Source organism: Xylocopa sonorina, chromosome 9 (assembly GCF_050948175.1).
Source record: "Xylocopa sonorina isolate GNS202 chromosome 9, iyXylSono1_principal, whole genome shotgun sequence".
Taxonomy (NCBI): domain Eukaryota; kingdom Metazoa; phylum Arthropoda; class Insecta; order Hymenoptera; family Apidae; genus Xylocopa; species Xylocopa sonorina.
In genome coordinates, this window is record NC_135201.1 from 2,634,198 (window position 1) to 2,657,800 (window position 23,603).

The 23,603-nt window shown below is 31.9% G+C and overlaps 4 protein-coding genes across 6 annotated transcripts; 2 read left to right on the forward strand and 2 right to left on the reverse strand.

The window, feature by feature from the left end:
* The first annotated feature begins 1,017 nt into the window (after nt 1-1,017).
* On the forward strand, nt 1,018-4,837 carry LOC143426757 (prohormone-4). The gene is made up of 4 exons (XM_076900384.1): nt 1,018-1,287; nt 3,048-3,179; nt 3,809-3,961; nt 4,046-4,837. Exons 1-4 carry the CDS (start codon nt 1,158-1,160, stop codon nt 4,237-4,239), a joined length of 609 nt encoding a protein of 202 aa, XP_076756499.1. The 5' UTR covers nt 1,018-1,157; the 3' UTR covers nt 4,240-4,837.
* A 3,784-nt stretch (nt 4,838-8,621) lies between these two features.
* On the reverse strand, nt 8,622-10,443 carry LOC143427129 (NF-kappa-B-repressing factor). Its single transcript, XM_076901040.1, has 7 exons — nt 10,184-10,443; nt 9,952-10,085; nt 9,614-9,848; nt 9,398-9,524; nt 9,138-9,310; nt 8,896-9,069; nt 8,622-8,825 (listed from the first exon to the last, which is right to left on the reverse strand). Exons 1-7 carry the CDS (start codon nt 10,351-10,353, stop codon nt 8,663-8,665), a joined length of 1,176 nt encoding a protein of 391 aa, XP_076757155.1. The 5' UTR covers nt 10,354-10,443; the 3' UTR covers nt 8,622-8,662.
* Nucleotides 10,444-14,461: 4,018 nt separating this feature from the next.
* Sas-6 (Spindle assembly abnormal 6) lies at nt 14,462-18,179 on the forward strand. Of its 2 annotated transcripts, XM_076900353.1 has the most exons (5): nt 14,462-14,840; nt 15,189-15,715; nt 15,907-16,655; nt 17,094-17,582; nt 17,656-18,179. In XM_076900353.1, exons 1-5 carry the CDS (start codon nt 14,652-14,654, stop codon nt 17,802-17,804), a joined length of 2,103 nt encoding a protein of 700 aa, XP_076756468.1. In that variant the 5' UTR covers nt 14,462-14,651; the 3' UTR covers nt 17,805-18,179. The 2 variants fall into 2 exon arrangements, with proteins under 2 accessions (XP_076756468.1, XP_076756469.1); XM_076900354.1 differs by having other exon boundaries at nt 17,094-17,796.
* A 1,103-nt stretch (nt 18,180-19,282) lies between these two features.
* On the reverse strand, nt 19,283-22,888 carry Plekhm1 (Pleckstrin homology and RUN domain containing M1). Of its 2 annotated transcripts, XM_076902185.1 has the most exons (4): nt 22,481-22,888; nt 21,063-22,403; nt 20,215-20,850; nt 19,283-19,993 (listed from the first exon to the last, which is right to left on the reverse strand). In XM_076902185.1, exons 2-4 carry the CDS (start codon nt 22,383-22,385, stop codon nt 19,829-19,831), a joined length of 2,124 nt encoding a protein of 707 aa, XP_076758300.1. In that variant the 5' UTR covers nt 22,386-22,403; nt 22,481-22,888; the 3' UTR covers nt 19,283-19,828. The 2 variants fall into 2 exon arrangements, with proteins under 2 accessions (XP_076758300.1, XP_076758299.1); XM_076902184.1 differs by having other exon boundaries at nt 21,063-22,887.
* Between the last annotated feature and the right edge of the window lie 715 nt (nt 22,889-23,603).

Consider the following 23,603-nt stretch of genomic DNA (forward strand, 5'->3'; position numbering starts at 1 on the left):
GTCATAAATTACTGTTACGAGTGTAAATAAAAGTAATAAGGAAGATAGATTCTCTACAGAAAATGGTACTGCATTTTCGAAGATTTTTCGCATCTAATTTGGCTCAAATTTAATAAATAGCTTCAGTTTACATAAAAACGATGCTTGCAAGCAAAGCAGGATTTTTGGTGACCGTGAAAATGTAAAATCTTCGAAAAAATATTTTATTCTTTTAGTATAAAATTATTATTCGAAACGAGTAATGAATAACGTATGCTAAAATGAAACTAAACATTATAGATATTCCTACTATCTCATACGGGGTACGTTCCTATTTTTACTTGAAATGGCTAGTTGGTATACCACCTCGGGACATTGAAATCTCATTTCCTGTTCGGTGTCAGCATTTGGTTGTTCCTAAATATCATGTCGAGCAACGAGAACGAATACCTGTTGACTGAAACTTTGTCGGGCTGAAACATTGACTCGAAAACGGACCATTAACCCGTTACACCCTGTTTTCCCTGCGGCCACACGCCATGATATTCTAGTTGCGTATTACCTATAACGATAAACAACAGTTACGTGCGGACACAAGGGGATTGAAATCGATGCGAGAAGCCGAGGAAGGGTCGCGTGGGTGTTTCAGGGTAAAACATTTGATCTCGGCTATTTCGATTGGCTACGGCCAGCAAGACCCGGCGACTGATTGGCTGAACGCGTCCCTGCGTACCCCCCACCACTAATCTCGTGTTGGTCAAGGAAGTGGGGATTGTAACAAGTATTTGGCATGGCATGTATGGGGTACGATACGTATCTATATACACAGGTGTGTTCACAGTCCTGTGCACCCTGCGTCACACGCCAGCCACACTCGGTGTCGATAAGAGACAGAGGGTGGCTGTGGAGGCGAAAGAAAGTCATACGGGAAAGAGCGGAGGTGAACAATCGTACGTGCGTTCTAGTTCGAAGGAGCCGGTGTGCCAGTGATTGGAATTTCGATTACAGCTGAATATTTCCTCGCTGAAGCTCCGGAGTTCACGTTTCTCCTACGTCGTTGGTAGAGGGTAGTCGTTCTTCTCTATTTATTCTCCTTCCGTTGACCAAATAGAAACGTAGAGCGCGCGTAGAGACCTCGCTCCTCCTCCTCGAGAGTACTAACCGTCTGCCGGTTGAGAATGGTCCAGAGGTTTTGCACTAGCGTGGCTGCGCTTAGCCTCGCTCTGGGTGCCTGCATTGTTTTCCCGTCTGCCGTCATGGCGATCGACTTGAGTCGGTTTTATGGTCACTTCAACACGAAACGTACAGGTAAGCAACCAGCAATCGTACCCGCCCGTATCGAACTTCTACTCGACGATCGGGGATGAATGCAATCTCGATCCGTCTCGTTCATATTCTCTTATTTCCTATCTTCTCTTTACACAGGTACATCAATATTTCACCTATATTATGTAAATATAGGTTTGAACCAAACTACCAAAGTACCAAACTTCGTTTAACAGTAGACGGTATAATTTAGCCAATTCATTTCATACGTTTGCCATTTAATTATTTCATACGTACTATATTTTTCTGTTACTTGTATATATGCAGTTTTTTTATTTATGTTCGTTTAGAGCACGGTAAACCATGTACATTTTAATCCTGACACGGCGATTCATTGTGTCGGCGGATAGTCTCGTTTAAGTGGCAATTTCAATCCACGTGGTATACTAAACGTATCACGATTCATCTTCGTGACATAGGTTCTGTCCGTGGTTTATTCAACGCAACGTGGTAATCGGCTCGAGCAATAAATGTTACTTTACCAATGGTAAATTCCTTTGAATGATAAACAGCACGAAGTTCCTTGTGGTAACAAGTTGTAGAGAGCTCAGCCGTATTATTTGATCCGTCTCGAATGAGAATAAACGTCTTCGAGCGATAGGATTAACGTTAATTAAATGATAGGCCTGATGGAAAATGTACGCAGCGATCAATGTCGCGTGTAAAACCACTCTCGCTATTGCTATTTCTCTTTCTGTTTCTCCCTCCGTTTATCTATTTACATATCTATGTATTTAACAATCTATCTATCTATCTATCTATCTATTTATCTATCTATTTATCTATCTATCTATTTACCTATCTATCTATCTATCTGTCTATCTATGTATCTATCTATCTATCTATCTATCTATCTATCTATTTATCTATCTATTTATCTATCTATTTATCTATATATCTATCTATCTATCTATCTATCTATCTATCTATCTATCTATTTATCTATCTATTTATCTATCTATTTATCTATATATCTATCTATCTATCTATCTATCTATCTATCTATCTATTTATCTATCTATTTATCTATGTATCTATCTCTCTATCTATCTATCTATCTATCTATCTATGTATTTATCTATCTATCTATCTATCTATCTATCTATTTATGTATCTATCTATTTATCTATCTATCTATCTATCTATCTATCTATCTATCTATTTATCTATCTATTTATCTATCTTTTTATCTATCTATCTATCTATCTATCTATCTCTCTATTTATCTATTTATCTATTTATCTATCTATCCAACTATCTATCTATCTGTCCAATATCCATCTATCTATTTATCCATCCTATCTGCCTATCTACACATCCCTATTTCTATCTCTATCATTTTAAATCGGTACATATATCACGTTGTTCGGACAATATGTCAATAACGCCTCGACAACTATTGATAATTGCTAAATATGTATGCTAACTTGGGCATTGCCACTTACTAAGTTGACACGCGCGCGCGCACTTTCAATTATACGGGCGCACGCCCTTATTTGCGCCCAGTTAGTATATACAATGCTCGATATAAACCAGCATGCAATATGAGACACGCATGTATACATTTTACACGTAACAATGTGTATTACACATTTCGTACAATATTATTCTGTACGTTAAAAGAAACTACGTTTTTGTGAAAAAAGTTCACAAAGATGTGAGCGTGCGTGTGTTTCATTTTAATATTGTCTTAAACATTAACTTTCATTATTGCTTCATTTAATGAGGTTTTATTGTTGCAGGAGACGCATGTCGACCGTACGAACCCTTCAAGTGTCCAGGAGATGGTATTTGCATCTCAATTCAATATCTGTGTGATGGGGCACCCGATTGTCAAGATGGTTACGACGAGGATTCGAGACTATGCACAGCTGGTAAAATCTTTTGTTGTCTCTTAACGAGCCTTCTAATCTTTTGCGTAATAATATTTTGTTCTTAAATTTTATTTCATTCATGTAACATTATTTTTGTTTTCTTCCTTGTCTTCTCTTTTTTTACAATAGTAACATCTGAACATCATTATAAAAATAGGAGATTTAAAACATACAACGATTTAAACATAGACTTTAAAAAACTAATATAACTTGACAAAAAGTAGGCTCGAAGTTATAAAGATATTTCCATATATCAGGAAATAAATAATTGAGTTTATTACCTCTGGTTTATGCCTGCATGCTACTAATAGCTGGCAACCTTTATTCTGCCCAACTACATAACTATAAGATTGTTAAGTCAAACCACTTGCATGCTCATTAGAACATTGATTATCAGTTCTTTAACAAGAGTGTTACACAAATTGAGAACTATTACAATCTGAGAAGTATAAGCAGCAAATTGGTGCAGTAATTATGAAAGTGGGAACCATTATACAAGCTGTTTAATATACATACATATGTAGATATTTGATTGATGTTAGACAATTTAAGGAATTTTTTAATATTAATAAATATTTTGTGTTATCTATATATGAGCTAATGATAAAATTTTGTACCGCTTATTTTAGCAAAAAGGCCGCCAGTAGAAGAAACTGCTAGTTTTTTGCAATCTTTGTTGGCAAGTCATGGTCCTAACTACCTCGAGAAATTATTTGGGACCAAAGCGCGGGATACGCTGAAGCTTCTCGGTGGAGTTAATACAGTTGCTATAGCATTATCGGGTAATTATCACAACTACCTTTTAAATACAAAAGTCGTCGTATAGATTAAATAAAAGTCTAAGAAAATAAATTCTCTCTTGCTAGAATCCCAGACAATCGAGGACTTTGGTGCCGCTTTACATCTGATGCGTTCAGATTTGGAACATTTACGCTCTGTATTTATGGCGGTGGAGAACGGTGATCTAGGCATGTTGAAATCAATTGGCATCAAAGATTCCGAACTTGGAGACGTAAAATTCTTTTTGGAAAAGCTTGTGAAGACGGGTTTCCTTGATTGAATAGGTATTCTTCGTCAGAACGGCACTGTGGAGGCACTATAACTTTGGCTGTATCGTATTGCAATCGCACAATTTTGTCACCTTAAAAGGTTCTTTAACAAGCCTCCTTCGCGAACTAATCTCCACTCATGTTTCCTCTACTTTCTCCTTTCTTTTCATATTTCCTAATCTTTTCGTTCATCTGTACTTCCTTCCCCTTTTCGCTTCTTTTTGATGTCTTCTTGTTCCTTTCCTTGCTTCTTAAAGCAATAAGCGAGCACCGAGACAAGTTGGGAGACATTTACCGTTAGCGAGAGGCATGGGAGTACTGAACGTTTAAACTTTCGTTAAATATCAAGGGTCAACGCTTGTATATGCGTGTGCCTTCATTAACACGGCATAGCTGCCCTCGCGCTGCAGTGGGCACGTGGTTACTTTAACGAACATTATATTATATCTTTTATGGAGTACAGTGGAATGAAAATGAAAAGAGAAAATTGAAAGCTAAGCGAAAATGCTAATATATGGAAATTTCCCACGATGATAAGTAATTGCATATGAAGGAACAACATGAAAACTCAGTAATTATCAAGTCAATTAATTACAATATTTAACTTGAACGATCTATCATCTATTGGGCAATATACAGCCTACAATCGATACTAATTAACTGTTGCTCCTTTTCACGACGTCCTAATATGACATTGACATTTGTCCTAGTCATAAAGAATCATATAGCAAAGAATTAATATTTCCATCTGTCTACTGAATAAGTATTATTTCATTGAATGGTTGATGTTTAATTCTCATTCAAAGTATTTTACCGATGCTAGTTTCTAATTCTCCTCGATGTAGCATGCAAGAAGCAAACGTATAATTATACACGCGTTGATATTCGTTCAAATTTAATTTTACTATCGTCAGACTCCCATGTGAGTGTGCATTCCGCTTGTATTCTATTATATATTACCGAAGCTGTGCTTTGGTGGATAATGTTCGTGATATTAGTGTGGCAACAACACGTACATAAACTTATGCATGAGCAAGATCTATCTTGTGGCTGCACGTGTTTTTCGTTACGGAATTTATCGTGTACAATTTACAGATATATACATGTTATATATACGCCATCTATTGCACTTCAACATGCCTGTGAAACCGGATAATTACTGCTGGTTCAGTACCGCATATAAAGGTCCTTCTACGGATTTCAGTTTTCCGTCGTATCGAAGTCGAACTCTTGATATTTGCATTGCACGGGTATTTCGTCAACTAATGATAGATTAAATATACTTCACTGAATATGTATAACGGAATACCTAATTATTATTCACAGTTAAATATGTGAGGGACAATCAGATAAATCTCAAACAATAACTCTTCCATTATTGAGATTACTCAGGATAGATATTACTTTGATACTTTGAAGTACAAGAAAACGTTTAATTATAGCATGTATAAGAATCAAGATCTAATAATAAGTGTCTGGTGTTATAGAGTATAGCCATCGATAACAAGAAGCATAATATTGATTTCAGTTAAACGAAATACCTGTACACATTATTCCTCGTCGATACGCATCAAACGGAAATACGTAGACGAGCCGAAATTATATCTAAACTTTTCTTTCCTGAATTGTTCGATATGTTTTAATTGTGCTATAATTGTGTACGACAGACATGCAAGTACGCGGACTATGATATGTTCTTTCATTGATCAGTTTAACGCGAAAATATCGATGCAAAAAAGCTTCAGCAGTCGGACTGAATCGAGCCTTCTTTGTGTGATCCAATTGTTTCTGTTCTAGCGCTAGTGCAAACGGTATACATAGTCCATACAATATGATTTTAAAAGATTGGTGCAAAGAAAAAGAGAAATCGATTTCATGGTTTTTCTTTAACTTCTCGCTGTGAAGCAAATTGATTTCTAACTTAGCATAAATACACGGCAGTGATTTATATGAAAGAAAATGCAGACACGTGCGAATACATATGCGCGTGTACTTGTATAGGTGTATAACAAATATACAGGATGAGTCAGAGAATGTGGGAAATGCAGCAGGGACCAATTCAGAACACTAAAATAAAAAGAAAAAGTTAATCGGCTAATGATATGCCCAATATAATTTTTCTTTCTTCTGATTTTAGTGCGCTGCATCAACTGTTGTAATTCCCATCTGTTCTGACTCCCACTGTATATATACATATGTCTATTTTAAATAAGAATGGGAGAAGCGAAGCAGGTACAAATCGAGCATCGTATCGTGTTCCATCATGGTATAACGCATTTTACTTAACACGATTGATAAAGATGACGATTATGAAGATGAAAAAGCAAATATACAATATATATTGTAATGTATTAATATTTTCATTACGATAATGAAACGGTACATATCAGTATAGATACATATCAATAATCTAATGCGGATACGAATACCGAATTCTCTCAGCGATCCAGTTCTTCTTTTCCATTTTTCAAAAACTCGTGTAACAGAAAGAACGACGACTTCTGATTTTGGTAAAATTTGGAAATTATGTTAAATAAAAAATGGGAAATGATCATGCAACTGCATCCTGGAGAGTTCGGTATAACAATAAAACTCATCTCTATTTATGTATTAATAAGTGTAATATCTTCTAGTCAATCAATGACATATCTCCTAATTAAATAATACTCGACACAGAAATGCGCACGCGCGCGTACACAGACACACATACACATATGTACACTTCCGCAACAGCAACAGAGAATCAGTTTTATCAAATAGTAGATATAATATTTTGGTATATATATAAAAAAAAAGAAAAGTAAAAGAAGAAAAACGATAAAAAGAGAAATACATATGTAACGTTCCCTCCAGATGTCAATTACGGTCCAAAGTAGGGCCTGGACCGAGGACAAAATCCCGAGGGAAATTTGTGTAATGCAAGTCTTAGAAGTTGAGACTACTTCCGAAAAATCAAGACGTTCCGAATCTCCGCTTTGCGAACGCCTTGATTCTTTCTAAACCTCTCTACGTCTCTTCATCTTAATTTCGACGTGTTACATTTAAGATAAGATACAATTCATCGCCGGTGGTATGTAATTGAAATTTCTGAATCCAAAGACGTACACAGCGCGATATATTTTCATCGCTTTTAAGTGACAAGCCCTGAAATGCTTGTACACGCCATACGTTTCCTTTATTCTCTGCAAAAACTATTCTTTGAACAAACATCAAGCGCGTCATTTATATATTTTGTATATAATTTAAATCAAAGGCAGCATTACCAAGATGTTATATTTGCGTATAAATTATATTATGTATTATATTATGCGTTAGACACATGTGCTATATGCTTCTATTAACGGATACACTGCATACAGAGATTATAATTATGAAGAATGAAATAAAAACTAGTATACTAATAATTTCAGTTAAATGTGGAATTTGTTTTAATAAAGAATGTTAGACAAATTGTGACCCATTCTGACAGAATATATCTAAATGATCCGTCCATAGTATTCAATTCAGAGAATTACTGTATGAAATGAAACAACAAATTTTGTTTAATTTTAATTAGCGCATTTAAGATCGTCTATATCTGCTATAATACATATGTAACGTAGCGTGGACGAGCATTATCGGATGTTTGTGCTGATCAATGAAATGTACAGCGCATATACATACATACGTATACGTATATACAGATTGACCACCTTAGTTTTATCAAGATTTAAACAATGTGATAATGTAATAAAAAAATCACAAGCCATCTATATTATTTTCAATTTTTGATTGTTCTACTGCCAAAGCATTCTTATTATACGGCAACTGCGACGTATACACTTGTAAGTGATCTTGCTTCTTAAAAAGTTTTGTACTTCTATTAATTAAAACAAAATACAATGTTTTTGGAAATAAGTTCAGCGTGCGTGCGATGATCATTAAATAAAGTGAACATTTGTTCAGTTTTATTTTGTAGAATTGGAATTGTACCTGGCCATATACATATACCCATTATATACGCATGCATACGTGTGGTTTCTGATTAAACACTCTTTCTGTTTCTGTAGAAGTTTCTTCCCTTTCTAGACATAAAAATTAAAATAAGCGCGATAACAGCTTTATTTAAAAACATAGTGTAGATTAAACCTCATACTTATATAACAAAAATAAAATATTGATACTTATAGCTTTTTTTAATTTATTAGAAAATTTTTAAAAAGATTATGCAAGAATAAATATTTAATAAGCCATAAAATGAACGAAGCAGGAGAAATCAGTCGTTCAGGTTCGTTTCATTTGATACAATATTTTATTAAACTGTTCTGTTTAAATATTATGATATAGATAATATTATAATATATAATAAAATACATAGATTTAATGCCTTGTAACCAATACTTATTACTATATTTATGTACCGAATTTATATATTGTAGAAGCATATTATTTTATTTACAGCCCAGTTGGTTCAATTAACTGATATTTGCTGGTAACTCCCCCTAGAGCTTTCAGTTCTTCAACTAAGTCTCGTATATCTATCTTACGTGAAACTACTAATGTTCGTTGATTCTTAGGACCATAACTTTGTGATTTTAAACCCAATTGTCTCGCTACCCTAAATATAACGAACAATTACTTTTATTCGATTAATTATTTTAATGAATTAATTCTTAATCAACACTTACTGATGAATTGCTGCTCTCTCATCATTTGTAAAATCAGCAGAAAATATTAAATCATTTGTCATATCACCTGACAGATACTTTCTCATAATGTCCTTAGATTTAAATTTTAAATGGTTCATTGAGCAAGAGTTAGACTTTAATCCTAAACCTTCTTTACTAATTTGTTGCTTAAGCCTAAAGTTAATGTTTATCAAGATATGTGTATGAAAATACTCTACAAACGAAATCGAAAATATACCTACTTAACAGGTTCCACTATTCCTTGTTCTGATTTACCAAGTCCACCACCAGTCCAACCCATTAATTTCATTAGTTTTTTTCCAATATTGTCATCAGAAATAGAGTCCTCGTTTGATGTATGTTTCATCATTGCTGTTGTAGTTACATTAACATCTTTATCAATATTTTGTTTAATCTAAATGTGAAAGCATAAGTTTATATAAAAATCAGCAGACATGAGAATTGGAGAGATCTTTTATTTGAAAAGATCTTTTTTGCAAACCTTGATTGTATAATAATGCTTTTGTAGTTCATTTAATCCAACAATCGATGCTTCTTTTTTTGCAGATTTTTTATTCGAACTGCACGCTTCTGCCAATAATTTTGAATTGACAAGTATGCTGCATTTACTATAGAAGAAAACGATAACAATAAGAATAATAATAATAATGATAATGATAATAATTACTTCCAGAAAAGAGACAAATATCACATATACCAAGATTCTTTGATTTTATCAAATTTCCACTCTAAATTTCCACCAGATACGTTTATTGCACAGGCTAGTGTATTTTGCGGTATATCTCCAGGCCTTTCTACTATAACAATATCACCAAACAGAGACCCTTCTAATTTTCTTTTCTTGGTAGGTATTACATTAGCTTTGGAATCGTAAGACGATTGTGATTTCCTTGCTTTTCCAATGTTATTAGTAGATGTTGGGGCTGTAAATCCTATAAATTAATTTTTTACAACAATTTACTTAAAAAATAAAGTTCTATTACGATCTTCTGATTACTTTGCATATATGATAAAACTCACAATTTTTAGATATACCTTTAACCTTTGAACTAGCAGCGTCAGAAGCTTTTACAAACGTTCTTTGTAACTTTGTCTTTTGTTTTTCTCTATATTCACCAACTATATCTTGAGCTAATTCTGCAATTAGCTGCATTGTTTCTTTAGGATACCTGATTTATAAATTAATGTATTTACCATTAATTGAGATGAAGCAAAATGTATGTACATTACGCACTGGCAATATAAAAATTAAAAAATGTTGAGCTACCTGCAGCCAAGTAATTCGATATTCGTAAATGCTTGGGCTAAACAAACAAGTTCATCTTCAGGAAATTTGTCCTTATGTGTTAAAAGGAATTTTCGTCTTAGTTCCCAATGTTCATCGCACTCGTGCTCTGTTTTGTGCTGTTCGACGTCCCAATCTTCTTCGACACTCATTCTTATTGCAACGTCACCACGATTTTTATGAGAAATTACAAATTACACGTCATTTGTTTAAAGTTGTTTCATATAATTCTTTCTTTGAATTAATAGATATAAAATCTATAAATCAAGGTCGGAAAATATGAACACGTTCAATGGCTTGACGAAAACATTGAAATTATGTCTTGCTTGGATAAATACACCTTTTTCTCTATATAAAACTTATATTAATCCAGAACAGACATGAGATATTATGTTACGAAATAAATATATATTTCAAAAACTGTACAATTAACACATAATTTGTTAGCACTTAGTTTTTTACATGGCAGGCGCATAGACGAGATGGAATATAGATGTAACAACTTGTGGAACTTATAAACAGCCAACACCACAGATAAGGTAGAGAACAGATTTATCATTCAAAATATTTGTGTCACTCGCCTGTTTACATATATACCAAGCCAACACGAACGAATTCTGTGACAAAATTATGCTAAGCAGTGCTTGTACTCAACTCTCATAACGGCATAGTCTTAGTATTGGGGCAATACTTGTTTCACGACACTATTATAGCACTGCGATATGATACTGGGGTAACATCGTCGTGGCAATAATACTTTCAGCAAAATGATTAAATTAACCAGTTCATTTATTTTGATTCTAAAAAAGATACACTGACACGAAACAAAATTTGAAACCTATAAGTAGAAAAATTTATTTGCACTACTGTATTTTAATTCCTGCTAATTAATTATTTTGCATACTCATTCTAAATAATTTTATCTGAAAACCTTTATCATATCTATATCTATTATAATTAGTCCAGAAAATTTCCTTGTTAAAATTAGAGCCTATTCAAATTAATTTAAACATGATTAAAACCTATGGCAGCCATTTGTTCGAATTATTTGCTACATAATTTATAATTGTAGCATATATCATCATATGATGTAATTAAAAAGTATATATCAAATATATAATACCCAGATCTCACCACGTGAATGCGAATGGAGACCCACCCTAACCACGTCCCATCCACACTTCTTTTATACAAAATATTATTAACTAAAACCCCCTTCTAATATGTACATTTGCAATAAGTTCGACGTTTGATCTCTATACAAACGCACAATAGAAGGAGTTTCATAAAGAATTTTCGTGGAAAAGTATTTTATTACAAGTGGAAGGAAACACAAATACCCTGCCTAGCCAATAATTGATTTTAATTTAAAACCAATCAACCTAACTAGAAATATAGATCGACCCAAAAGAAGTGATTCTTACCTATCAATAGATCTGCAAATGTTTCACTCTACGTATGAAAAGATCGAAGAGAACACAGTACATGAAGTATTATATTTTGTATGCATGAATTCGAAGTGTTTGCAAAAGCAAACAACGGAAAAGAAGTTCTGAAGTAAGAAAGGAAGAATATAGTAGAAGATTTTGCACAGATGAACAGAAGCATAATTTATGTACGCAACACTAATAAAAGAGATTTTTAAACAATGATCTGCGTAAATGCAATGTCACCATGATGCAATGTAGCCCTTTGGCTACTGTGGTAACTCTATATGCAAGATCAGACTTCCACAGTGCAAGTGGAAAAATTTATAGATGGAACATCATCTTGATGTAATGTAGCTCCTTTAGCTACAGTGGTGATTATGTACTGGGTCATATTTCTACAGTATTAGTTATATTTCAAATTATAGTCAAATTTTAAATTAAAAGTAAACTTAAAGTTAAACTTTAAATTACAATTAAATTTAAAATCAATGATAATATTCAATAAATGATTAATCAAGTATGCAATGATTAAACAAAGTTTATAATAGAACAAAAGAATAATAGAATACTAATTAAGAATACTATGCAGTCGATAAGCAAGCTTGTGAACTTACCTCGAAAGTAAAAACATATCTCGAAAAGTTTTATCGGCAACAGAGGACGATACATCTTACCACCAGTCGACGACGACAAGAACTGACTGTCGATGCCACTCTCCTACGCCTACTGTCCTGTGTAGAACACGTATAACATATATAATATTATACTCTACACATTGTTTTATTATCTATACGATATTAATTGTGAATATTGCAGTATATCATGTATTGAAATACTCGAATTTTTGTCGTAAGAACGAAATTATTGCAATAAATCTCTTTCCTTCGAGGCAAAATTCAACTATCAGAAGGAAGGAATATTTCAACTTACATTTTTCCGTATTTCGTTGCAAATTAATTTACGCCACGAATTAGCACAATACGTTCTCTAAGCAATATTTTCGCACCTTTTTAACAGTTTAAGTACTCAGACACATTTTATCTAACTTAAAAATGTGAAAATTAAGGGAGGACGAAAAGAGACGCCACCGACACGTAAGATTGGAATAGTCTACAAGAGCTTTGAAAGCTTAAACGCGATTGGTCGAAAATGTTTGATCCATTATGGCTACCATAAGGTTTTTAGTTACCATAAAGTATTTAATTTTATTGCAAATTAACGAAATAAAATTATTTTTCTGTTCCAAAGAAAAATAATCGATTATGTAAAAAAATACCATGTATAGATCGAAATGTAATAATATAGCAAGATTTCAATAATTTTAGCCATTAAAAATGAAGTATTACGTACTATAGGATGTATATATAGTTCAGCAAGAGCATATGTACGTATAATATATGACCACAATCAGTTAAACAGAATGATTTCTGTCCTCTGTTTAATGCAACAAAACATTTGTTGCAAATGGATACATCCATAGTCTCATTTGTATGTATTTCTTGTATGCATCTTCTCACACTTTCCTATCATAATGAATCGTTTATTTGTTATAATCTAGGATGTTAATAAGGAGGGTAAATACGATTCTATACATAAATGTACGCGTTTTTTTATTGCTCTAATGCAATCTTAATCGTCGTTTAAATAAGTATTCATTTGATATTATAGATGTACATATCACTTAATAATGATCTACGTATGTTACGATTATCGAAATACGTAGAGCATTGCTGTAACACATTTAATAACCAAAATTTAATAAAAATAATAGATATATTATTTCTAATATACTGAAAAATAAGGAAAGAAAGCAAAAGTCGAAAAAAATATAAAATACATATATATTATAGTGTAACATATAATATAAATATTATATTATAAATATGTATCTATGGCTATAAAAATGTAAGAACATATAAATATTGCATAAGATAAACATTATAATAAAAAATACAAGATATATATTATACACTGTATATCTTATTTTAAAATTTATTTTACAATTATTTTATATATACCTGTACAAATATATTTCATAAAATGAAATGAGTTTTATGACAGGGGATACATGTGTGAAGAAGATCCGATAAGAAAGAAGAAGTCGACGGAAATTTGTTCGCACAGAGCAAGTGAATAGTAGAACTATTGGAGGGAAAATGGTACCAACTTCTCCTAAAAAAAATATAATAATACTTATGTTTGCCAATGGAAGTTTCAACAAACTCGAACGAGTCGATAATAAGTAAAATACTTCAATCGTAAGACGCTATTGTCTAGAACGTGCTGGTAACGCGTGCCGGCATTTTAGCTAACGAATCCGGTCATAGATGGCTACGAATCTGCCAACACTTCTCGCAAGTGGCAATATAGTGCTGGTACCTTGTTGATACCATCTTGCCATGTATTGCCTGGGCAGTTGCTTATTTGATAATTTAACTTTTTTCATTTTTTCCTATAACATGATCAATATTAAATGTATTATATATTAAACTACTTAAATTAATATACGTTATTCTCAAATACATATTAATAAACCATAATCGTATTAAAATTTTTGTATAACTTATAAAATAATATTAAGATAACTTTTAGCCAAAAAGAATTCTGTACCTAAATATTATTTTCTAATTTATTGTTACAACTTTTTACATTCTTATTATAGAGTAGTTTAAATATTTTATTTCGATGATGACGAGCATTGAAAGTTTAAAAAATTCTTTATGCAAATTAATTAATTATATTATAAATGGAATAAACAATGTACGTTAACAGTTAATTACAAAAATGAAGCTCCACTGAAGGGAGCATTAATAGTAACGCGTGACACTAAGGTGGCAGCACTTGAAATACGCGTGCCTCGGCCAGACATGTAGATTACAGAATTTGAAAGCTTTGATGTGTATAGACTTGTAATTTAGAAAAGATTAACAAATGAAACGAAAATCGAAACGTTATATCTATTATTTGAAATACTGGGTAATTCAAGATTGACACATGATTATCAAACGTATCGCCCAACGATGAATTACCTGAATAATTCGACAGGCGGTGGATTGACCGGAGATTCTGGTCTTCAATTAAACAATGTTGAAATATTGTATACTAAAGTGCAAAGGGTATATATGAAACCGCAACACAAAGAAGAACGTCAACGCGAGCTTAGGGTTAACGTGGAAATTCATGCGGGTATTAGTCCTGTTTGTCGCAAGGTAGCATACTTATAATTTTTCATTAACCTTAATATACTTTTTCGATGTGGTCCTTTACATCTCGTTTGTTATTAATATTTCTCCTATTAGTTACTCTTTTCTATATTTTTTATTTATTCGTTAATATAGGATTAATATAAGTTTTTAAAATGTTTTTATATGTGTATTGATTTCTACATGCTTAAGTCATTATTTGTGACATTTCAAGAGCTTTTGGCACATATAAAATACCACTTTAACTTAACTGAGTGAAATGTTTCCCATATCTCTTATTAAATATGTATGTTTCTTTCTTCTAATTGGTTTATTTTTTCAGTTTGATAATGCAATTATATATTTACATTACAGAGTTTATGCGTTTTATTAGCTGATGACGAAGATCCTTGTTTCCTTTACTCGTTATTTATCACAGAGGAAGATTTCAAAGTTTTAAAGTCTCAACAAGGATTATTAGTGGATTTTGATAATTTTGCGACTCAATTGATTTATTTGTTAGAACAATGTCAAATACCTTTGGCAAATTTATCAAAAACTCCGCCAAAGTTTTTACTGTTATTAGCAGAGGAAGGTGCACAATGGACATTCAAACTGGTTGAAACAAATAATTTCAAACACTTGTGTCATTTAAGTTTAAGTATATCGCCTGCTAGTGATTCTGATCTAAAAACACATATGGCTATGAAGATAAAGCATTTGAAAGAAAGTATTTTGCAAAAAAATAAAGATGCGCTTGCACTTGAATCAAGATTGAATGAATTATTAATGAAAGTAGAAACAAAAACAAAAGAATTAGAACAATTAGAACAAAAATATATGGCAGAAAAGAATCAAATGCAATTATCTACGTCAGAACAATTAAGCCTTGAAAAAGATAGGTATGTACAATATACTCTATGGTAAAACACCATATAATAAATTGCCTGTAAATTGTTTTGTTTCAAACAGTAATTATATAATATTAAAATTAATATGTCATAGTGAGTTAAGTAACAAGTCAAATCTGTCATTCTGTTTACATGCATGTATATAGAAAGTGTACTTATGAAATCTTCTTAATATTTCCTAGATTTGCTAAAGCAAGATTGGAATGGCAATGTCAGACTGAAAAAGAAAAATTAGAAACAGAACGTAGGCATACAGATATTGTAAAGGAGCTTCATACTGAGATTGCTGAATTACGTACACAAAATTTAACATATAAAGATAAATTATCTCTTCTTGAAGCAACCAATGTAGAGCAATTGAAACAATTGCAAAATCTTGAAAAAGAACTTAATGTTGCTCAAAGAGATTTGAATTTATTGAGGAAGCAGAACTCGAAGCTAGACACAGATTATCACGAGAAAGATAAAACGGTGAATAGCTTAAGAACAAAAGTTGCTGTACTCGAGCAGGAATTAAAAGATAAAACTATACTTATTAGCAAACATACAGAAATGTTGAAAACAGCGAAAGAACAGAAACAGCATCTTGATGATCTTTTAACTGAGAAAGAAGGCCAATTGCAACGTAAACAAAATTCCTTACGAAATTTAAGTGATGATCTGGTAAAAGCTAACGAGATATTAACAAAATTACAAAATGAACTAGCTTCCACTAAATCTAAATTAAAGTTACGAACTAGTATAGCACTTGAACAAGAGCGTTTATTAGATACTAAACAAAAAGAAGTTGGTCAATTAGAGATTAAAATGGAGAATTTAATGAAGGAGATGAAAGATGCAAAGACAGAGGCTGAAAACTTCAAAGAACAAGTCAAAATGCAACAAAATCAGTTAGAAGAGAAGGAAAAGATAATAAAGAATAATGATAATGGTAATCAAATATTTTTCATAGATTTTATTATGAATTTATCGATTAATTAATTATATGCACATATGTAAAAATAATTCTTTCTTAAATTTTACTAATTATCGTTGAGCCGTTTTGAAAGAGATTTAACACGTTCGTACAGCTGTTGTAGCAAGAAAACAGTCCATTTTTAGTAACAGTTCAAGTAATCAAATGGAATGTGTTGTAACACCAGATAAGGTGCAATCTTCCACTTTTTATACTACATACAAGTATCTTCTCCTTTGATTTATCTTATCAAAAATTAAAAAATGGTTTCTGCTACACATTCGTAATGTATAGTAAAATGAACGTCTTAAAGTGTCAATGATATTTTTTACTCATTTATTTTCATACTTTACGCTTCCTTTTAAGAAAAAGTTTCAGTTTTCCGACAGTTAATATTACTTTGTTACCTTGCAGTGATTAGTTGGTTGAACCGACGATTAGCAGACAATCAATCGCCAATACAAAATGCTGCATCGGCAGCAATAACTGTGCCATCTTCGGTACAGTTAACATTACCTAGAACAAATAAATTAATTAATAGTAAATATGAAACGCGTACACCTGCGCCCAATACAGTACAATCAAACACGTTGTCTGGGTTACCACTGAGGAATCCCATTGTACAAAATCCGAACATAAATCAGACTACGCGTATGACAGCACGGTCAATGGGTGTTGGTATTACTGATAGTACAATGGGCATATCGAATTTTAATAAGAGCGGCCAAATTTCGAGTACTAGCACGCCTGTGGAACGTATCAATTCCTTAACTAAGTTATCGGGGAATGTCGGCGGTTCTTCTTCGATGCCAGCCATTGCAGAAAATAATTCATCTGTACCATCAAATGGTACAAAAACAAAAAGTACAAGTGTTGCATTACAGGGTGGATTAAGAAGAGCAGGTTTGTCTGATAAGCCAATTTTACCATCTGCATACTTTCCTAAAACACTACATTAATGATATATGCATATTAGGGTGGTCTTTAGTTATACGAAATGTTTATTGCAACATTCCGTACACGTTCTTAATCGTTTATAAACGTGTAATAAGAAAAAAAATAAGTATTAACCCTAATATACATATATACACATATACAAACGAGATTGCCATTATACATGCATAAAATAATACGTACAAACATCAAAGGTGTGATATTGCCATGCAGAAGTATGTCAAACTAGAATATTATGCGTAGCATATGTGGTTAATATTTCAAGTTTGATGTTGAAAGACAGTACAAAATAATTACACAAAGTAATACGTAATATTAAAATAAATGCTAAGTATCGTGTTCAGAGGTATTGTTTCTATAAATATATGTGCACGTATTGTAAGAAGGTTATAGATACACTAATTTTTTATTGTTTTATTTTCACGTGATTTACCTTGATGTTAATTTCTAAATGAACTAAAGTATGTAACAAAAGCTGAAAAAGTTTATCTTTCATTTATAGAATTATCTTTACTATTTATATAAATTATTACGTGCACATAACACATTTGATCATTGTATTAAACCGTCAATATTTTCTTTTTTTAAATTGTCAACATATTTTATAATTTTATATTTTACAATTAAAACTAACAAAATGCCATATAAGGACACCGTTTTGGTGTTTCTTCTTTAAATTAAGAAATTGCTCATAATTCGTCATACATATCGTAAATTATAAATTATTTTCTTAAATAGAGGTACCTGGGAATATTTTCAATATTGTACAGATTAAAGAGTGTGAATATGTAGTTTAATAACAATTTTCCTGAAATTATGAAACATTATTCTAGAATAAAAGTATTAAACGATTAGAATCAAAGAAATCAATGTGCCTTGTAACAATGTTAGACTACAAAAGTTCATTTATAGATATTTATATTTAGTAACATTTACACAACATTGTTTTAGAATAAATGAAGGTTTTTTTATAATTGAAGTACAATAAAGTATTATGCAACTATATTATAAATATCACAAATTAAAATAATTTGTATATATTTTGTATAAGGTATCTTTTAAAGCATACTTATAGTTTGCATATATTGTGACATTTTAAATTCAGAATAACTTAATAATAAAATCAAAATATTAGTAAAGATACGAACTAAATAGTAACTTCTGAGAACGTATGTAATTTTTGGTACACGTTAAACAAATTGTAAATATATTAAATGTATACGTAAGAATGATAACTTTTTTAAAAACAGTTTATTGTTCTAAAATTTTTAAACACATTTTTGTTATATGCATTTTGCTCATACAAGTTTTAATTATACATTCTTTTAGAGATATTAATTATTTCTAGTCTACAAAATACTTGTAGAAACTTTTGGAACATTTTGTACATAATAACAAATTATCGGATATGATAAATGTTCTACTTATAAAACCACCATTTCATTTGGATCTCATTAGTAAAAATGATAAGACTTCAAAACACGAGGTAGTCAGAATATAAAAATTAGAATTTTTACATTTAAAGCGCTATAAGTAAGTTTTGGAATGTATATATACAAAAGCTGCGTACTCATTGCATATAAAGTGTAGCAATTTATTATATACAATACATATAGATAATAACAGTATTAAATACAATAAATATAAAATAATTTGACAAATGATATATTTTAGTATCTTTTGTACATACAATTTTAATAAAATGTATATTACATAAATACATGTATTTCTTACACATATTTTTGAAATACTTCTAATACCTTCAACATATTACACATGTGTACAAATGATAAATTAATATTGACATTTGTTATGGTAAATTCGGTAATGGTAAATCATGCAGAATAGAAATAACAGTTATTTACAAGTAAATATTGCATCGTGTAACGTTCATATATGGGCTATTCAGATACCAAACTGATTAACTCGATTTTTTGCAAATTCTTCAAATTCAATACCAGTACATGTGATTAATACTTGTTATTACTTAAATCAGATAATTAATTTTTACAGAGCTGATTACCTTGGCTTCTGAATAGCTAATGTGTTTACGACATGTCCCAGTTATTGAATTTTACAAAAATAAATTGTAACAAAAATACATCTTTGTTAATAATTAATTTTCCAAAGAAGCATAGTACTACAGAAATTTTACAAAGAAACGCGTATATGTAATTCACTAAAAATTGTATTCATTAATTTGTATTAACTGAAAATGTAGGTGCATCATCTAATGATATCTCTGTACATCCTACATCTAGAAGCGGCAAATCCATTCGTTTACGTTTCCGTTCACATTTCGGGCATGGCTTATTAGCGTTTAAGCAATCTCCATGAAATACTGCATTGCAGGCTCCGCACTAAAAATATTTAATATATTATAAATTATATAGCTAAATTGAAATCATTGTTATCAAGCTTCATACTAAATCGTAATATGAAATGTCCATTTGGATAATTTTTATTATTATACCTAAAAGTATATTATTTACTTTTGGAATACTGAAATGTATTTGTTTTAATCGCGAGAAAAAGACATTTCGTATGCTACGACATGATTATAATGAAGACATTAACTTACTCTGTATGTAGACTCTATATCGAAAGGATAGATGACTTTTGGATTATTGCAGATTTCGCATATGAAACCCTTCTGACTGCAAAGCCAGCAATTTATAACATGATTCCTTGCAAATTCTACTACTTTGAGTAATTGCTGTGCAAGAGTACCATTGGGTATATCAAGAAGATCAGAAACAGAATACTGATGAACATGTTCATACAAGTAGTCTCTGGGCGCGACTTTTCTTTGTAGAGATTCAATTATAGGCTCGCGACAAGTAAACAAATAAGCTCTTAGCAAATTTAATTGAATTCTTAAAGACTGCAATTGAGCCATGGTATCTACAGCCATGTAAATTCGTGGATTTAAAATTTTTAGATCTAGTAATGTAGGACAGTTTTCCAAATATGCTGCAGCCTTATTGCAAACGGGATACCGCTTTAATTCCCAATTGTGAATGACTCGTGATGGTATAAGATATTCATTTTGCGACATACAAGCCGAGCAGAAATAGTTGCAAGAGAAGGAGCAAACATGTGCCTTCGAAAAAGTCATACCAATCGCGTGACCACATTCAAAGCAACTATAATTCTGCACATCTAAACCTTTCTCCTTAGGTATTTTGCCCAGTTGTTCATCAAAATTTATTATAGCCTAGAATTTGAACAGAGATATATATATTTTATTGAAATTATCATATATAATTTAAGACTTTAATTCTCAATATGTATTTGTATAATACATAACCATCTTTTACACATCTTTTTCTTTTATATTTCAGACTCTACATGATTTTTGACAAATACTCTTCATAAATTAAGGCAAATACAATAGAAAAAAATTGTAAACATTTAGCCAAATCATACCTTATTTTCTGTTTCAACTTTGATTTTATCTTCAGAATGCTGCTTTTTTGGGTAACTTTTCAAGAATTGTTGAACATCTGTTACAGATGTATTTCCACCAGTATGATAGCTCTGAATGATTGCATCGTATGTTGGTCCATCACCTGGTGTACGAGGTGTGTCTGTACCAGAATCATGTGATATTACGGGTGAAGCTAAAGAAGAATCACAGTCTTCAAACGATGTGGACCAACCCAATTTTCCAATTAATGAATTTCCTACTGTTGTTGCAGCAACATCATGTGAAGATTCATGATTCTCTATAGTATTGTCAATAATTGAATCTTCAATATCAGGCATTGCATTAATTTCTGTGCCGCTCTTAGGACTACTACTATTTGGAATTTTATTTTCTACTTGTTCTTCTGTTTCCTCTTCTTTTTGCACATTTTGTTCTTCTTCTTCTCTTAAAGGTGGTGTACTTCTTGCATTATTGGTCAAGTGATCAACACTGACATTATTTGGTTTCTTATTAGCTAATATAATTTTCAAAGCTTCATTCTCTGTAAGAGAACCTACATTGTTAAGAGCATATTGCGATGAATTGAAGGAACCCAAACTACCAATGGAGCTAGCAGTTTCAACTTCATCAAAATTATCATCATTTGTCAGTTCTGTATTTATTGTTTTTGCAATATCTACCGCACTAAATACTGGACAAGATTTCATCGGAGGTGACCATATACCAGCCAGTAGAAGTGGAGTGGTTGACCAAAAATTTAATAAGCTACTATTACATGCAAGCTCAAAGCGTACATAGTCTAAACTTTCAATCAGCCTCTGTGCTACTTCAACAAGATCTGTATCCCTGATGAATGCAGATCGATTATAGTAAGGCTTCAAAGCTGAATTGTCTCTTCTTATAGAACAAAAATAGCTAGCAAGAAGACCTTCATTCAAGGCTAAACGTATCCATGCTCTGCAGTATCCAACTTCTGTAGTAAGTTGACTCAATGCTTGTATTTGATCTATAATCTGCCGATGAGAGAACACTAGCAGTGGACCCCAAAAACTCGGTTGTGGCACTGCATCAAAATCTGGGCCGCTCAGGACCTCTGTTACTCGATTCAAAAGACTATCTTTCAAGCCATGTAAAAAGACAGCCTCTAGAACAGAGCACAAAGTCATACTCTCATCGCAATTGCCGATTGTGCCATTCTCTTCTACCCCTGGTGCACTTTGCATCTCCATCACACTGGTATTCAACTGTTTCTGCAACGAGTCTCTGACTAGTACATTCCTTTTGTTTGTCATGGAATTGACTGTCTTCAAAAACGAATTCATCTTTTTGAATTTGATGTTCTACAGGAGCAGTAGTTAGAGCGTTATTAGAGTATCTTCTTTCAAGCATCTTCGTGATTATGGTTGAAAAGAGTTACCTAAATTTTTGGGAGGTAACTCAATGAATCGTTAACCACGGTAATAAAGCGTAGTAAATATTATGTGAGTCACGGTACGATTGGTACGAATCGAACATTACGCTGATACTGACGAGGAAATAAGGAAGTGCCACGAGAAGGAATGCAAATCACAACGCGATAACGCTGGCACGCGAACTTCGAACCAATAATGATGCATGTCAGTGTTATCTCTTTCAAGAAATAGGTTACACTGTACAAAAACAAAACATTAAAACCAATTCAATGTTTTTACTTAACTTCAAACGCTTTGATCATTGTTACGAATCAATTTCGTAGCAAACTGTTGCTTCGTCAATCCTTTTAGCGTAACGATGACGAGGTAATTTTTTTGTACTTAAAATATTCCTTCAAGTATCCACACAAACATTATGATTCAACAGCATTTCAGTCGATTCGTGTTTGTTCTTTGACAGTAGTACATACCAGAACGGTAGATCGCGCTGTGATATACATTAATTTAAGGTGTATCAGCAGGTGGTGCGCTCGACTTATTGATATTTAAAAAGTTTGTAGTCTAAGCGTAATTTTGTTAAGCTTAAAATATTTAAAATGATAATGCATTCAATAGTGCGCGATATTAGAAATTCTTTAACGCACGGTAAACAGTGAAAATGTAGATATGCAGAATTATGTTACAAAAAGTTTTTACTACTGTTCAGCATTAATATTTATTATATAAATGCATACGTATTTAAAGAAAAAATTTTAAAGTTTTATCGCTTAAAGCGCTGAACTATACTTTCTGTTGGACGAGATAAGCGTATATATATTACTATCGTTGTTCCGACACAAAATTATAGTTTAAATAATATTAATTTACTTACAAGCTTGTTTTCGCAATAGTTTTATACATTTAGAAATGAAATTATGATTCAGTAGTATTTAAAGTTCATTAAAATAAACTAATTCATTTACAGTCGAATTTAGGGGTATGCAAGCCGTGTTCTTCGTCAAGGCGCGCGTTACGTATTTAGAAGTTAGGAAGATGGAAAATACAGAAGTTAGGAAGAAAGAAAGTAACGAGAGTGAAGACAAAATTGATCATAATTAGAATAAATGTAGTTAGTGTTCATTAGCATTC

Excerpts from the sequence above, each read along its gene's own strand:
- LOC143426757 (XM_076900384.1), top strand. The coding sequence starts at position 1,158 with ATGGTCCAGAGGTTTTGCACTAGCGTGGCTGCGCTTAGCCTCGCTCTG. Across the intron at positions 1,288-3,047 it reads CTTCAACACGAAACGTACAG|GAGACGCATGTCGACCGTAC; the intron begins GTAAGCAACCAG and ends TTATTGTTGCAG. Across the intron at positions 3,962-4,045 it reads AGTTGCTATAGCATTATCGG|AATCCCAGACAATCGAGGAC; the intron begins GTAATTATCACA and ends CTCTCTTGCTAG.
- LOC143427129 (XM_076901040.1), bottom strand. The coding sequence starts at position 10,353 with ATGAGTGTCGAAGAAGATTGGGACGTCGAACAGCACAAAACAGAGCAC. Across the intron at positions 10,086-10,183 it reads ATCGAATTACTTGGCTGCAG|GTATCCTAAAGAAACAATGC; the intron begins GTAGCTCAACAT and ends TTTATAAATCAG. Across the intron at positions 9,070-9,137 it reads GGAATAGTGGAACCTGTTAA|GCTTAAGCAACAAATTAGTA; the intron begins GTAGGTATATTT and ends CATTAACTTTAG.
- Sas-6 (XM_076900353.1), top strand. The coding sequence starts at position 14,652 with ATGAATTACCTGAATAATTCGACAGGCGGTGGATTGACCGGAGATTCT. Across the intron at positions 14,841-15,188 it reads TTAGTCCTGTTTGTCGCAAG|AGTTTATGCGTTTTATTAGC; the intron begins GTAGCATACTTA and ends TTTACATTACAG. Across the intron at positions 17,583-17,655 it reads GGGTGGATTAAGAAGAGCAG|GGTGGTCTTTAGTTATACGA; the intron begins GTTTGTCTGATA and ends TATGCATATTAG.
- Plekhm1 (XM_076902185.1), bottom strand. The coding sequence starts at position 22,385 with ATGAATTCGTTTTTGAAGACAGTCAATTCCATGACAAACAAAAGGAAT. Across the intron at positions 20,851-21,062 it reads AAGTTGAAACAGAAAATAAG|GCTATAATAAATTTTGATGA; the intron begins GTATGATTTGGC and ends TTCAAATTCTAG. Across the intron at positions 19,994-20,214 it reads ATATAGAGTCTACATACAGA|TGCGGAGCCTGCAATGCAGT; the intron begins GTAAGTTAATGT and ends AAATATTTTTAG.